The 16,832-nt window shown below is 46.6% G+C and overlaps 1 protein-coding gene across 1 annotated transcript; it reads right to left on the reverse strand.

Annotated features, from left to right (window-relative positions):
* Window positions 1–1,820: 1,820 nt before the first annotated feature.
* On the reverse strand, window positions 1,821–5,801 carry LOC125543130 (monoacylglycerol lipase). Its single transcript, XM_048706382.1, has 7 exons — window positions 5,334–5,801; window positions 3,932–3,970; window positions 3,733–3,803; window positions 3,188–3,252; window positions 2,972–3,061; window positions 2,654–2,746; window positions 1,821–2,412 (listed from the first exon to the last, which is right to left on the reverse strand). Exons 1-7 carry the CDS (start codon window positions 5,726–5,728, stop codon window positions 1,996–1,998), a joined length of 1,170 nt encoding a protein of 389 aa, XP_048562339.1. The 5' UTR covers window positions 5,729–5,801; the 3' UTR covers window positions 1,821–1,995.
* Window positions 5,802–16,832: the final 11,031 nt, after the last annotated feature.

Genomic DNA, 16,832 nt, shown 5'->3' on the forward strand with positions numbered 1-16,832 from the left:
CTTTGGCATATGTCGCACCCAACCCCCGACACTACGAGGACCTTTTTTTTCTATGCGGCGAAGGTAATCACTAGTTAAGAGATACCCCTGACAAGGATTACTTTCAAACCTCTAATAGCAGACAAGTGGCGCAATCCCTCCATCTACTTTTTAAAGTTCATTGACTAGAGTGAAGTTCTACCATAAGAAAAGCAAGCAGAATAAATTTTATCGAGGGAGCTCCGCCTTTTTCTTTAGTAAAAAGAACAGAGCTTTCTTTTGGCAAAAATGATTCAGATGTATTATCAAAATTCACCGAAAGTACAAAGTATCTCAAACATAATAAAAATTGCATCGAGATTCTGAGACCGCCGAACGATCACTATCGCAGCTAGAACGAGCCGTCAACGCGCCACCGCCGCCGCTCCTCTATCAAAGTCGGCTTGACCTTGTCGATAATAGCCGGAAAGTCTTCGTGCACGTGCTCTTAAGGACCAGCGCCCTAGAACCGCAGTCGTCGCCATTGAACCATTGAATAGCTCTAAAGTACCTGACACCAAATCTCACCAGACAACGACAAACCCTAACCTCACAACCCCAAGGAGACGGCGGGAATCTACCCCGTATCTCCGTCGACTACGTGCCGAACTCGAGAAGGATCGCAGCCCAGAAAAACAAATTCAAAGAAGAAGCATCGCCATCCGCCCGACCACCACACCTGTAAGGACTAAAAAACCCCGAACCCAAACCATTAACCGGAGCGGAGGCACCGGGATCCCCCTCCCCACCACCGGTTGCCGGAGCGAAGAACAATGTTCAAGTAAACGAGGAAAAGTGGATGAATCCCCACAAAAAAAAATGTGGACAAAAAACAGTTGCAAGTGTTACGGTTCTGATTTGACTATTAGCGAACCGTTTAATAAAAACTCGTCAAAGTTTCTTTTCTTTCCATGGAAAAAAAAGGTTGTCAAAGCTGAAACTTGAACGTTACTTTCCGGTGAAGAGAGAATGTTGTCGCGCACATGACTTTGCACCACCTACCCAGCTACCATTCACCATTGCTGACCTTACTGAAAACTGTCAACCGTCCCCAGCTACCACTTGGCCGCTAACGACACACGTTGCTCTGCCACCTGCCAGAAAATCTATCCACGGGAGGAGGAGTATGTTATCTCACTTATCTGCACCTAGGTTTCATATGATCACACGAACATGTCCAATCAATAAATAATAACCTACCGCTCGCCATTGTTGACTCGAAACTCCCAACGAAACGGTCCCTCCCAACCACTTGGCAGTTGGCACATGTCGGTCCGGGACAGCTAACCGCCAGGGTACGTGCAGCTGCTTGCTTTCATTTTACAGGTTTGAAGGCGGGCATATGTATAGGAGTACCAATAATTGGAGCACAAACTTCACATGATCGAGAAAGGTTTTCCAAGCCAGCAAGCAGTACGCGTTATTCTTTAGACCGCAGTAGCCAGCGAAGTTCAATGGTGAGTATGACATTTGCAAACGTTTTTTTCTATGACAAGTTGTTCAAACACACATGGACAATTTCTTCAGAAACACACAGATTCTGCAAACAACGGGATTTCGATGTGAATTTTGCGGTGTTCGCTTGAAGGAATTGCCATGTTCCCATAACATAAGACGCCGTGAAAAACGCTCGCAAATGGCCACCCCCCTAGCGAACGTCCGCTGAATAGCATTACCCTTATTTTTTTCCCCACCCCTTTTGTTATTATAGATATATATTGCAGCATTCATACAAAGCACAAGCCACCGGCTTCCCAATTCATTGGTCTGCAATCGGCAGCATCGTAAGATGGGGAAGAATATCACAGGCAATCTGCAGACCACTTTCAGAAAACACCGGCAAGAATCAGATCAAAGCCATCATGCATGCCTTGCCATGCCATGCCATGAAGCCCATGACTGCAATCCCATTGCCGCGATCTGAGCGGCTTACACATGATGCCCATCTCCTCCCCATATTCAGACAACAACTACCACTCATACAGCCTGCAGACCGAGCGTCCGGTCCATCCACCCGATGATGTCGGCGGCGATCTCGTCGCGCTCGGGCTCGAAGAGCAGGTCGTGGAGGAACCCCTCGTACAGCCTCAGGTCCTTGTGCCTCGACGCGGCCTCCGTGTAGAGCTCCTGCGAGGCCAGCGGGTCCGTCACCCGGTCCGCGGTGCCATGCAGGACCATGAACGGGACAGTCACCTTCTTCAGGTTGTGCAGCAGGTAGGAGGATATGCGCAGGATCTCATGGCCCGTCCGGACCCTGATCGGCCCGGTGTAGACCAGTGGGTCAGAGTACTTCGCCAGCAGCGCGGCGGGGTCGCGAGACACCGGAATGCCCCGCTTGTTTGCTCCCTTGAATTGGAACTTGGGTGCTATCAGAGAGAATATCGGTGCCACGGCCTGCGTTGATTCAGATAAGTCTCAGTGACGAAACACATCTTGGCATGCAGGTACCGATATGTTCCACATTTTGAAGTTTTAAATTTGACGTTGGAATCCAAAAGCAGACTTCCGAAATAATATCAGAAACGAGAAATATCAAATCCGGTCAAATGCTTTCATGCAATCATTTTTTATCTTAGTCATCCCAAATGCCCACAAAATAATACGGAGTACTAGGAAACCAGAATAGTTATATTACCCCAACAATCGGATGCGCTGGTTTTACACGCACAGCTGGTGAAGTCAGGATGATCCCTTCCAGTCTGGTTCTGATGTGAGCGTACAGCGACGCCTGCAAAATGACAGCTAGTGATGAGCATGCATGAAACAAGAAAGTTAAGCGTTGTTAAATGAGCATCGTTAGCCAAACCATTTCAACCAGGCTATTTTGTTAATGCTTTGCACCATTCTCCGCCGGCAGGGTATCCATTGTTCACAGGCCCAGAGGAGTAGGGTCAGTGTCTAGATCTGGCCTAAATACCGATGACAAAAAGCGATTTAATTCGACAAGCCATACCTTTAAAACAACAGCTCCACCAGTTGAGTGACCGAGTAGAAAACAAGGAACATCTGGATTCTCCAGCATAATTTTATCAAGGAGTACTTCCTGTTCAGAGATGATAATATAGCATTACATATCACATCAGCCATCGGGAACAGAATAGCTCTGTCCCTTCTATCAAAAAACCTTGAACAGAAGAATGTAGAAGTAGGTGCACAGACAGAGACTTACCATGTCTTCTATAACATAATCAAGTGAAGGAACATAACCGTGCAGACCATCACTGCCACCATGACCTATTATGCATAAGCTCAAGTTAGCCTGATGATGTTAAAACGAGTGCAAAATTCAGTAGGCATGTTCACACCTCACAGGAACAAAGAGATTCAAAACCACGAATAATTTTCTCGAAGGACTGATTGACACATAGGAATGAATTCCAAGGAAAGAATCCGCAACTATGGGGGCACAACATGACAACCTTAGCACCATTGCTTATATTTTACCTTATAATGTGTTATAAAGAAAAGCTACTACTAGTAATTTATTCAGTTTCCTAGTCTGTTTTTTCCATAGCAATTAAGAACTAACAGTTAGTTTACATTTTGCTCTGAGGAACAATTATGTAAGATCGAGCAACATGCCTCGAAATTGATCATTCATTGAATTTGTTTCTAAATATAGCACTGATCTTCCACCAACCCAACCATGTGTAACATTTCCTTTAATATAGCAGAATAACACATGTTCAGAAAACCAGAAGTAGGTTTCCTTACCTATCCAATCCATTGCATATACTCCAAAGCCACATGACGTTAGCTGCTCGGCAAAATGCAAATACCTCCCACTGAAACACAAGATCAAGATACTCTTAGTAATGCCTTCAATACAAGGAGGATATATGAAAAATATAGATACACCACCATGCTGCAGCATGGAGGACTGGAGGGGAATGACTCGACAGGATTTCCTTACCTATGCTCATTGAGCCCATGTACGATGAGCAGAACGCCCCTAAAGCAAAAGAGGAAGATAGTCAATACAAAATTGTGTCACAGCAGGTGAAAGAGGTGCTAAGTTTGATGCTTCAAACTTCCCATTTCTAATGAAAGAGACTGAAACAGAGAACCACACTCTTCTCAAAAGGTGTTCACGCATGTAAAGCCATAAAACCAGTCAGCATAATTAGGGGTGGCGGATTACCTAAATTAGTTGCAGTTATCTCCTTTTTCAACATTTGTTTGCTGGGTTTGTTTGACTATTATGCCATTCATATTGAAAACAGAGTTGACGGTCAGCTCATGCAACTACAACTGGGTCATGTCAAGAATAATCAACACTTCGGTTGCACAAAGTGGGCGCATTAAAGAATTAAGAAAAAATCATCTCCCCCTTTCTTGATAGCTAAGTTTTCCTGTGTCACATGGAGACATTACGTTAAGGTTTTTCATTGAGAGATAAGAATGGAACAGAAGTTGGAGATAAGCATCAGCTTATATTCTCCTAATCCATTCCACTTTACTTGTTCCTCCTTTGCTGTATTTCAAAGTTGCTTTACACTATCACAGAAAAAAAAAATGCACAGAGCTATCGTTAATGTAGTCAACTAGTTGAGGTTCCGATCGACAGGCGCGTACAAGAAATATGACAACCTAAAACAGCAGCTCTGCGATGAGGACAAACTCCATGCATCATCATTGACAGGGGTAATGACCATGAATGCAAAGATCAATGGAGATCTGACATTTTTTTTATGTACTCAACGTGCATCGCACGGCACGTCTCTTTATGAGTAGAGCAGCAGCCACAAAGTCTTCTGAAGAACACTAGGTCCAGGTATCCAGTAAAGCACTCTAATTGCGTGATCAAAACCGCAGCAGAAAAATGCATGATCTAAATGCTCATCGCGCCTTGCCATTACTACACTGGAATCGCCTAAACAGGAGCAGAAAAATGCAGCTTTAACTGAAATTACCGCCCGTTGGGGTCAGAGAAGAGTGCCAAAGGCGCAAGAGAACTATCCACCACGCAGAATTCGCAAATAAACAAAGCTTCCAAGGGATCAAAGACCCGAAGAAAATCCTTGTTTTATTCTTTAGGAAAAAAATCGTTGTAATATTGACTGATTCAGACGAAAGAGCAAATCCCTTCTGGGTGAGGTCAAGTCCACGAACTACCGTTCTCCCACCGCTCCGCCCATATAATATATATATATATACAGCAAAAAAGTGAGGAGTAAAAAATCACGAACCACGAAAGCGAAATCCACACAAAGGAACAAAAGGAAACCACCAATTTCCACGGCGACCGAAACCCCCCAGGGTCCACGGAAGGCAATTCGATCGCACACGCCACGGGGACGGGCGGACGGGCTCACCTCATCTCGGCGCCGGCCGCCGGCGCCCAGACGCGGCAGAAGAGCGCGTTCCGCCTGGCCCCGGCGACGACGAAGGTGCCGCACGTCCTCCCGTCCCCGTCCTCCTCCTCCGCCATGGGCACCTCCTCCGCGAGCGCCCGGCGGCGGCGCACGTCCTCCTCCTCCGCGGCCCTGCGCCGGCTCCTGGCCCTCCCGAGCCGGCCGGGCTCCACCGCCGGGCTCGCGGCGTCGGGGCGGCGGCGGCGGCCGACGAGGAGCAGCAGCCAGAGGAAGAGCGAGTGGAGCGCGACGGCCAGGCGGAGCAGCGCGCGGCGGGACAGCACGGAGCGGAAGACGGGCACGATCCGGCCCGTGGCGCCCGAGGTCATCATCATCTCGTCGCCGCCCGTCTCCATGGCTCTGGCTCTCCCACCGCTGCGCGTTTTTTTGTGCTTTACTTTTTCTTCGCGTCTTACGCGCCCGCGGGCTTCGTGGGCCGCCCGCGCGTATTTATAGCGCGGACTGTGGCGAGAGCGTGGCTTGTTGTCCCCTTCCTGGAAATCCGTATTCTCAAGTTATTTTTTAAATTTCCTCATTAATACTGTAAAGAAGTGAGGAGATGGCGGTCCCACTAACAGTTGTAACGGATCAGCGGTCCAGCTAACAGCTGTGCCATGCCACGGCCCCACGCGTCACTCCCCTCAACCGTGTGTTTGTTTCTTGTGAAGAAAACTTGGCATAATTAAGCACTTGTATGTAACATTTATACTACACCACACAATTAATTTAGAGTATATGAACATTATTTGTTAGATATGCCACTAAGAGATATACTACTAGATTGCCTTTCCAACCAGTGTATATACATTTATTGTAGACAAATCGATCATTAGTATACGTTTTTTTATAGCGGTGCTAGGCTCCGGTTGACTGGCGCCAACCCCTCGTTGGTCGCATCCCGCACGTTGGATGTGATGCCTCTCAGCCGTCCAGATCAGCTCCTCACATTGTTTGTTTTTGCCTCCAAAAAACACAGAACGCAAGCACGAAAAAAGAGTGGTAGTCGAGTGCCGTCGACACCCACCATGGACGCCTCAAGCGGCTGACCTCAAAGCACCGCCGGCTCGCCACCCTTGCAGCACACGTCCTCGCAGTTCCAATAGCCGCCCTCATAGTAACGTCGCCGTTGGTCGGAGTGTTATCGTCGGTGACGCCTTAACACGTGGTGGTTGTCGTTGCAGCGCCTAGTCATCGTCGTAGCGCCCCGTCACAGCAGTATCGTACCGTCAACTGCAGCTTTCGGTGTCACAGCTCGCACCATCGTCGTTGGTTGAAGCTTCTTCCATCTTCGGTTGCAACTTCGTGGTTGCGTAATGGCTCGGCCCCAACTTCTGTCGGTGCCGGTTGAAGGTTTTTTTCGTCAGTAGAAGCATTTTCCATCAAAGGTTGCAGCTTCCCCCAGTTGCCGCAGTGGCCGGTCACCAACTTTCGTCATCTCCGGTTGTAGCAATCGGTGTCGTCGGTAGTAGCTTTCTCGACCGTTGGATGTAGCTTTGGCTGATGTTGGTTCTAGCAAAATTGACGGTGACGATGCACCCACCCTCTCGCTCGTCGCAACAATGGCCATGGTTGGTTGTAGTTTTTGTTCCACTGGTTCCAGCAATCTCCATCATCGGTCCCAGCAACCTAAGTGCCGGTTACAGCATTTGCAATTGCCAGAAGCAGCATCTCGGTCGACTGCTCCCAGTTGTGCGCCCGCCAGTTGCAACATCCCCTGACAGCTGCTCCCAACTGCGCGCCCTCGCCGCCTTCCTTCCAATGATGCCACCTCCCCTCACAATGTGGGGAGGGGAGGGAGGAACTAGCTACGCAGATCCTGCCCCTGGCTCAGGCTCACGGGGCCTCCCAACCTTGCATGTCAACGACCATGAGAGAGGAAAGACAGTGGTGGGAATACGGCTCACTGGAGGAGCTCGCTGGAGGAGAAGGATATGAGAAGATGATGTGGACAAGGGTCAGCCGGTGGAGGCTAGTGGCTACACGGAGGAGAAGGAGATGAGGAGATACGATGGAGAAGAAAAAAAGGACGAGAACGGTCGGAAGAGATAAGGTGAGAAGGTGGGCTGAGTGACCACGTGTTGCAAGGCGAGATGGTGGGGCTACGTGATGGAACTATGCCCTAGAGGCAATAATAAAATGGTTATTATTATATTTACTTAATCATGATAAATGTTTATTATTTATGCTAGAATTGTATTGACCGGAAACTTAAATACACGTGTGGATACATAAACAAATACCATGTCCCTAGTGAGACTCTACTAGACTAGCTCGTTGATCAAAGATGGTTAAGGTTTTCTAACCATAGACATGAGTTGTCATTTGATAACGGTATCACATCATTAGGAGAATGATGTGATGGACAAGACCCATCCGTTAGCTTAGCATATGATCGTTTGGTTTATTGCTACTGCTTTCTTAATGTCAAATACATATTTCTTCAACCATGAAATCATGCAACGTAGATACGTCTCCAACGTATCTACTTTTTCTAACGCTTTTTCTCTTGTTTTGGACTCTAATTTGCATGATTTGAATGAAACTAACCCCGGACTGACGTTGTTTTCAGCAGAACTACCATGGTGTTGTTTTTTGTGTAGAAATAAAAGTTATCGGAATGAAACGAAACTTTGCGGGGAATTTTTATATAAAATATAAGAATTTTTGGAGTCAAGACCTACCGAAGGGGGGCACCTGGGTGGGCACAACCCACCAGGGCACGCCCCCTCACCAGGCGCACCCAGGTGGGTTGTCCCCACCTGGTGGCCCACAGACCCTGAAACCAACGCTATAAAATCATATTTACGGAGAGAAAAATCAGGGAGAACGAATTATCGCGATCCACGAGACAGAGCCACCGCCAAGTCCTATTCTTCCTCGGGAGGGCAGATTTGGAGTCCATTCGGGGCTCCGGAGAGGGGGATCTTCGTTCTTCGTCATCACTAACCCTTCTCCATTGCCAATTACATGATGCTCCCCACCGGGAGTGAGAATTCCTTCGTAGGCTCGCTAGTCGGTGAGGAGTTGGATGAGATTCATCATGTAATCGAGTTAGTTTTGTTAGGGCTTGATCCCTAGTATCCACTATGTTCTTAGATTGATATTGCTATGACTTTACCATGCTTAATGCTTGTCACCTTGGGACCGGGTGCTCCAGACTTGAGCCTCATCCACACCGCTCTCACTGGTGAAAGGAATTATAACCTTGGAGCGATTGTTGCACGCAGACTTCAGCACAACGCTAAAAGTTGCTATTTCTATGGTGGAATATATGCCACGTGTTTAGCACGAGGGTTGGGTGTTGCACCTTTGCCCTTTGATCCTATTCTACCCCGACGCAGTATTTAGATTTTGACACTTTAAAAGATCATAAGGTTCTCAAGGGGAAGGTTGCCAACTTCACTTATAATCTATTGTTTAACCAAAAAATCTGTTGTGCACACATATTTGCCTACGCCTACTCTTTTTGATTATCACAACAAAGGAAGATATTTTGTTCTTGAGAGTGAGGCCCGAGCTCACAATGCAGCAATGGAGGCAGCACGGCAGGCCAATGCATCCGCACCGAGAGCCTCTATGAGCTACCACGCCAACTACTATCCAGATTACTGATCGACTATCAAGTTAGGTCAAAAGCCTAAACTTGGGGGAGTACGTGTTTCTCATCGACATTACATTCATGTCCACTTATTCATCTTGTCGGTGTTCACACTTTTTCATTGTATCATCCATGCTTAGATTCATTTTTCTTACTTTCTTCTTGTGTGTTTGGAAAACTTTAGAAAAACCAAAAAAAATAGTTGTAGATAGTTTACTTTTCATGCATGCTTACTTGTTATATTAAAAAGAAATCCAAAAAGATTTCATTCTTCTTCTTTTGCTTGTTGGAAGCTTTCCCGTGTAAATAGTTTTTCTCATTTTTGCCTTTTCCTTTTATTTGCTTGTTCAAGAAAACCAAAAACTCCAAAAATATTTCAGTGTGTTTCTCTGAATTTCTTTTCTTTAATTCGAGTTGTACCGAGGAGAAGACCACGATGAACTGTTGAACTAATAAAGAGCCCATTTTACCTTGTCTTCTCCTGTGGAATAAAATGTTTTGCAGATTCCGGCTTAATCCATGGCGCTCTTGCACTATTATTATTTTCACATTGTTCGGTTGTGCAAGTGAAAGGCAATAATGACGATATTCGATGAACTGGCCGTGGCAGAGAGAAACTGGTATGAACTCGACTTGTTCTGTTTGTGTAAATATGTTTAACCTAGTATCCATGATTCAGCCCATTATGATTAAACATGTTTACAATGACAATTAGAGGTTATAGTTTCTCATGCCATGCATAAGTAGGTGGGAGTGGATAATGATTTATCTTGGATATCAACATTGCGTTAAAATGATTGTGATGTAGTATGATGATATGGTATCGTCCTCTGAATGTTTGAGTGGCTTGACCTGGCACATGTTCATGCATGTAGTTGAATCAAAACCAACATAGCATGTATGATATTTATGTTCATGGTGACCATATCCTACTCATGCTAGTGTCCAATGTTACTTATGCATAATGCATGATCATGATCGTTGTTGCTCTCTAGCTAGTCACTTCTCAATCTAATTGCTAGCCTTCGCCTGTACTAAGTGGGGATTCTGCTTGTACATCAAAACCCTTGAACCCAAAGTTATTCCAGATGAGTCCGCCATATCTACCTATATGCGGTATTACCCTACCATCCTAAGTAAATTTGCATGCGCCACCTCTAGAAACTTCTAAAAATATCTGTTTTGTTTGCGTGGATCGTTCATGGAACGACAGGAGGTGGTCGGTATCTTCCATGCTAAGCGGGTTATTCTCAGGTCAAGTGTTTATTCACTCACCATCGCACGAGAAAAGGGCGGTAATAGGGATTGTTGGGGATATCGCACGATGGTTTCAAGTTCTTAGAGGGCAACTTCGAAGGGATCAAGCTGTCTCCCATGTCATCTTGGCAATAGTCAGTGTCAATAAGGTTGTTAAAAAAGAAGCCAAGAGAACCAAGGGCTACCTCCGACTCAGAGGCATCATCCAGCTTCAGCAATTCAAAGGCGCTTGGTTTCTTTCTAGACCTCCTGCTGGTCTTTTTGGCGGCTCTCGCAGCAGCTTTAGCCTTTTTGGCAGCCTCATGGTCATATTTGGCCTTCCAGAAGTCAGATTTAGCCTGTGCAAGGATAACATATTTGAGTTCATGCAATGTTTAAGTGCCAAAGGAAAAAGAAATCAAAAGATTCACCTCTGGCGCCGGGTTAAGCTTGCAGAAAGGATTCAAACCCACTTTGCTGCAATCTTCATATTTGCTATTTACAAGTGTGGTTGCCATCTCAACGATGCCCTCTTCAGTCAGTCGTAGAGAGCTATGGCGTAAGGGATCATCTGTTCCTCCAGTATATGTACACATAAAGCCGGATCGGCGGCTTAAGGGTATGATCTGCCATGCAACCCAGCAGCAGATTAGGTCGACTCCAGTTAAGCTGTTTCCTAGCAAGGCTTGAACTTTTCTGATGGTAGGGACAAGTTTCTTGCATTCGGCGGCGGTAAGTGTATCAAGGAGTTGGTACTTTGAGTCAAGACACTCAGGGCGATAACCCGGCAACGGATTTTCATCAGACGACGAGATATCTTTGCAGTAGAACCATGTTTGGTTCCGGTCTTTGGGATGGCTTGGCAGAGCTACTTGAGGGAAGATGGCATCTCGTCTGCGTTGAATTGAAATCCCGCCAAGTTCCAAGCTAGGCCCATTTGTGAACTCGTTCTGCCGGTTCAAGTAGAAATACTCTCTGAAAAGCTCAACACTAGGCTCTTCTTGAAGGTATACCTCATAAAAGACTTGGAAGTTACAGATGTTTGATATGGAATTGGGCCCAATGTCTTGCGGATGGAGTTTGAAGAAGTGTAGGATATCTCTGAAGAATTTAGAGCCGGGTGGCGAGAAGCCCCGGTTCATATGATCAGTAAATACAATCACTTCACCGTCCTTAGGCTGAGGTTTCTCTTCGCCCGGGTCAGGAACACGGTAATGCATCACACTCTTATCTGGCAAATATCCAACGGTGATAAAATCCTTCAAGGTGCTCTCAATGACTATGGAAGGAACCCAGTTGCAGGTCGTGATTGTTTTGGGCGGCATGGTGAAAGGACAACCTAAAAGACAGGAAAGAATTTGCCGGCTCAAGATGATTGTTAAAATTGCAAGTTAACAAGTACATGGCATGTTCAGAATGGCGGCTTAAGTAAGGGCTAATGATATATGAAGTAACGATAAGCCGGCAGAGTAAGCCGCCATGACTAAGATATTCAAGAGTTACCAAGAGTAAAATTTGCTAAGTGTTGAAACAAACAGGTTCTGCAGATTAAGGTTACAAATTTGGATCTACCGATGTTCAGAAAAAGGAAATAAATTCGGAATCTACAGAGGTTGCAGTGGAAAAGTAGAGGTGCCCTAGAGGAGATATGTCGCGATGGGGATATATTCTAGTGTCAAAAACAAGTGCTAAAACTACTACCGTGCAAGATTCATATGGTTTTTGGATCTAACCCATGGAAATAAACAAGGAGAAAGAAGGGCGGCGACAAACGCTGATGAACACCGACGAACACCAACAAAACCTAATGACAGATCTATGACGAAGGAAAGAGGGCTTACTGATGCTGTTAGGACAGCGGAGTGGTGTCATAGTTTTCTGGTCTATTCAGGGCGATGCAGTGGCCGGAGTTGAGGTTGGAGACGGAGGTCGATGGCGGCAAGGCTTGTTCGGGTCGGTGCGTCACGAAGAGGAAGAAAGGAGAAGGAGAAGAATGAAAGATGACTCTATGGTCCTATTTATAAGGAAACTGAAAAACAGGCAGACGCGAAAGACGAGGAGGCCAAATGATGGTTATCCAGCTAATTAGACACCTTGATTTTCGGAAAGACACTAAGATAAATATCCGTTAAAGATGACATCGTGGCAGGTTTCCGAAATTCTTGGAGATGACATCATAGCGGGTTATAAGGTTTTCACAGCAGATGTGGAAGGAGTTTTCTAAGTCTTGAAGATTGACATGAACAAGTTCAAATCAACCTGGGGCCTAATGTTGGGGATATAACTATTAAGTATGACCCGCCCAGGAGGGGTCGGGTCATCCCTATGACGATTCATCGCAATGAAGCCCAAGATCATATGGCGGTTCACAGATAGGCTTGGTAGAGGGCCCAGACCCGAAGGCGGCTTAAGGCCCATGGATATAAACCGCCATGTATGTAAACTTGTAGTGTAAGGCATGTAAGAAAGGTCACCGAGCCGGATACGTTGTATAAGCCGGTCGGGACTCTGTAGCCCGCAGGGCGTCAACCCGTGTATATAAGGGGACGACCTAGCGGCGGCTTAGGACAAGAAACAAGAGATCGAGAGCCGGGTCAAGCGTATTCGCTCCCTGCTCATCGAAACCCTAACAATACCACCTACAATTGGATTAGGCTTTTAGCTTCACCGTAAGGGGCCAAACCAGTATAAACTCCTCGTGTCCTTTGTCCTGGTTAACCCCTTTAAGCTAACCTCATCACGATGTCTTGGGGATATAACTATTAGGTATGACCCGCCCAGGAGGGGCCGGGTCATCCCCATGAAGACTTATCGTTATGAAGCCCAAGATCGCACGACGGTTCATAGATAGGCTTAGTAGTGGGCCCAGATCCGAAGGCGGCTTAAGGACCATAAGCGTAAACCGCCATGTATGTAAAACTTGTAATGTAAGGCATGTAAGATACGTCACCGAGCCGGACACATTGTATGAGCCGGCCGGGACCCTGTAGGTGGCAGGGCGTCAACCCGTGTATATAAGGGGACAACCCGGCAGCGGCTTAGGACAAGAAACAACAGATTCGAGAGCCGGTCAAGCGTATTCGCTCCCCGCTCATCGAAACCCTAGCAATTCCACATACAGCTGGATTAGGCTTTACCTTCACCGTAAGGGGCCGAACCAGTATAAACTCCTTGTGTCATTTGTCCTGATTAACCCCTTTAAGCTAACCTCAATGCGATGGCTCCACAACTAAGTCCTCTCTCTAGGACATCTGACGTGATATTTCCACGACAGTTGGCACCCACCGTGGGGCTATCGCAATATGGTTTCGAGTTCTTGAAGGGCAACTTCGAAGGTATCAAGGGATACGTCATGGGCCAGATGACTAAGAGTCGCCACGGCAGGCTCTACATCGATGATGTAGGCTGGGGCCCCGAGGCCGGCTCAATTGAGTACGGATACCGGGTCCCCTTCAGCGGAATTCACGTCTTCATTGGCAAGATCGGCGAACCGGGCCCTGAGCCGGACATCTGCACCGACATCGTCGAGACGGCTCAACGTGCGAGACCCACCCGGATTCGGCCGGCCATGAAGCGTGCCTTTGTGGGATTTATCCATGGAGAGGGATTTGAGGACAGATCAACATCTGGAGACGAGACCGTCGTCTATTCCAATGGCGTGTCATCCACTGGTGAGACAGAGTCGTCATATCAATTGCAAGACGGCTGGCTTGGGGGCTGTTCCGATGGCGACAGTATTCCGGACACCCATGAGCCACCGAACCGGGTTGCGATCTTCATGGCCGGTACACAACCTGTACAGCTGATACGTCTCCATCGTATCTATAATTTTTGATTGTTCCGTGCCAATATTATTCAACTTTCATATACTTTTGGCAACTTTTTATACTATTTTGGGACTAACATATTGATCCAGTGCCCAGTGCCAGTTCCTGTTTGTTGCATGTTTTATGTTTCATAGAAACCCCATATCAAACGGAATCCAAACGGGATAAAAATGGACGGAGAATATTTTTGGAATATTTGGATAATTCGGGAAGAAAAATCCACGCGAGACGGTGCCCGAGGGAGGCACGAGGCAGGGGGGCGCGCCCCACCCCCTGGGCGCGCCCCTGACCCTTGTGGGCTCCCCGTAAGGCGGTTGATGCCCTTCTTTGGCCGCAAGAAAGCTAATTTTTGGAAAAAAAAATCACGGCGAAGATTTCAGTCCAATCGGAGTTACGGATCTCCATTCTCCGTATATATATATATATACATTTGGGCTATTCTGTTACGCGTAACAGAATATTATTCTGTTACCCTTTTTGAACTGACGGTTTCAGGTGGCTGTACTAATGTTTTTGAAGCGGTTGAACTGATGCTTTCAGTTGTGTTTAACAGATCGTCTTCTTTAGTTCAAAAACTTTTTGTAATTTTTTTGTCGGAACGTGGCGTGTAATATATCGTTGGAAAGCTCTTGACAACCATATTTCAAGTATATTGAACGTTTTTGCAAAATCATTATGGTTTAAGAGCAGTTTTGAAAAAACCATTTTTTCCAAAATCGAAAACGTGAATCGTATTTTGGACTCAATTTTCAAACGGTTTGTCGGAATTGAGCAAAGAAGATGGCGTTGGAAAGCTGGTTAAAATCCGCATCTTCCATATATGTATTGTTTTTTCTAATTCTATATGATTTAAAAGTAATTTGAAAAACGGTGAAATTCTGGGCGAAACGTATTTTCACGATTTTTTGCAAACGGTTTTTCGGATTGACGCAAATGATACGACGTTGGAAAACTATGTAAAACGCGCAACTTTTTCATATAGAAATGTTTTTCTAATTCCTTACGGTTTAAAAATGAATACGAATACGGTCCAATTTGATTTTGAACGAGATTTTTTTTTAAAGTTTGTCAAAATATGGCAAATAATATACCGTTGGATAGCTATCGAAAATGCGAAACTTAGTCATGTTATACGTTTTCTCTACTTCGCAACCGTTTAAGAGTAATTTTGAATACGGCATGACGGATCCTGCTGTTTTTTCGTGTGAAAAACAGAGTAGTCGTACTGATATATATGTTTGTTTGTACTGAGCTATTTTTTGTAGAGTAATTTTCAATGGTTCCGGAAAAGGGTACTTGTACTGATGCTTGCATGGGTTTGTACTAAGCGTGTTTTCACTAACTAGACTTTGCTCTGTTTTTTTGGTAATATTTTTCTCATAAGTTTTCAACGGTTTACTGTATCGTCGCCCCTGTACTTGTATGGTTTGTATCATCAAACTGAATGATATTTTATTCAAAAAGAAAATGTGTTTGTTTTGTTTCCTTTTTTTAACTCATTTTTTTTGACAACGTTGTTCTGAACTTCTCTCATTTTACGACTTGTACTGAGGTACTTACTAAGTAGGATTTTCACGGGGTTTCTTTTTTTGCTTGAACTTTACAATTTGAATTTCTGTCGTTTCTTTTATTCCAAACAGACCATCATTTTTAACTCGTACTGAGGTACTTACTGCGCCCGAGCTGGGGTGGCTCGAGCACGATGGAGTTGTGGACGGCGCCAAGCACGTCGGTGGACTGACGTCGCAGGTGCTGGTGCTGGAATAGCTCCATCTCTGGCTTTACCCATGGCATCGCGCCAGATGGCGAAAGGTTGCCTGGTGGCCGGGCCTCACGCGAACTGATGCACGCGCATCACCTGGCCGGCCGGGAGGTGGAGGCGCGCTGGCGAAGGGGAGGAGGCGGGGGCAGGGAGGATGAGGCCGGGCAGCGTTGCGCGTGGGGAGGGAGGCGGCAGTGCGCGGGGAGGGAGGCGGCGGCGCGGTGGGGGGCCGGTGGCTGGGGCGGTGGGGGCCGGTGGCTGGGGCGGCAGCGCGGTGGTGAGGCCGGTGGTCGGTGCGGCCGATCCACTCGCTGCGGAAGAAGGAAGGTGGAAGAAGTGGTGGGCCGCGGGGAGGTTCAGTTCGATGGGCTCCGCCGGTGGCCAGTCACAGCGCCGCGGGCTCCCTCGCTCCGGCTGACGCCGTCGCTCGCTCGCCCACGACGGCTGCCTCCGGCGGAAGGAGGTGGGTTAGGTTCAGGATGGCTCAGGGAGTTTCTATGGTGTAGCTCGTCGCGTCCTTATAGAGCCTAGGGGTAACAGAATAATATTCTGTTACTAGTAATAGAATAGTCCAGCCCTATATATATATATATATATATATATATATATATATATATACGAAACGGTGAAAGGGCAGAAGGGGAGAACGCAGAAACAGAGAGAGACAGATCCAATCTCGGAGGGGCTCTCGCCCCTCCCACGCCATGGAGGCCAAGGACCAAAGGCGAAACCCTTCTCCCATCTAGGGAGGAGGTCAAGGAAGAAGAAGACGAAGGGGCCCCCTCTCCCCTTCTCTTCCAGTGGCGTCGGAATGCTGCCGTGGCCATCATCATCACCGCAATCTTCACCAACAACTTCACCGCCATCATCACCAACTCTTCCCCCCTCTATGCAGCGGTGTAACCTCTCTCTTACCCGCTATAATCTCTACTTACACATGGTGCTCAATGCTATATATTATTTCTCAATGATGTATGGCTATCCTATGATGTTTGAGTAGATCTGTTTTGTCCTATGGGTTATTTGATGATCGTGAT

This window comes from Triticum urartu, chromosome 3, assembly GCF_003073215.2.
Source record: "Triticum urartu cultivar G1812 chromosome 3, Tu2.1, whole genome shotgun sequence".
Taxonomy (NCBI): Eukaryota; Viridiplantae; Streptophyta; class Magnoliopsida; order Poales; family Poaceae; genus Triticum; species Triticum urartu.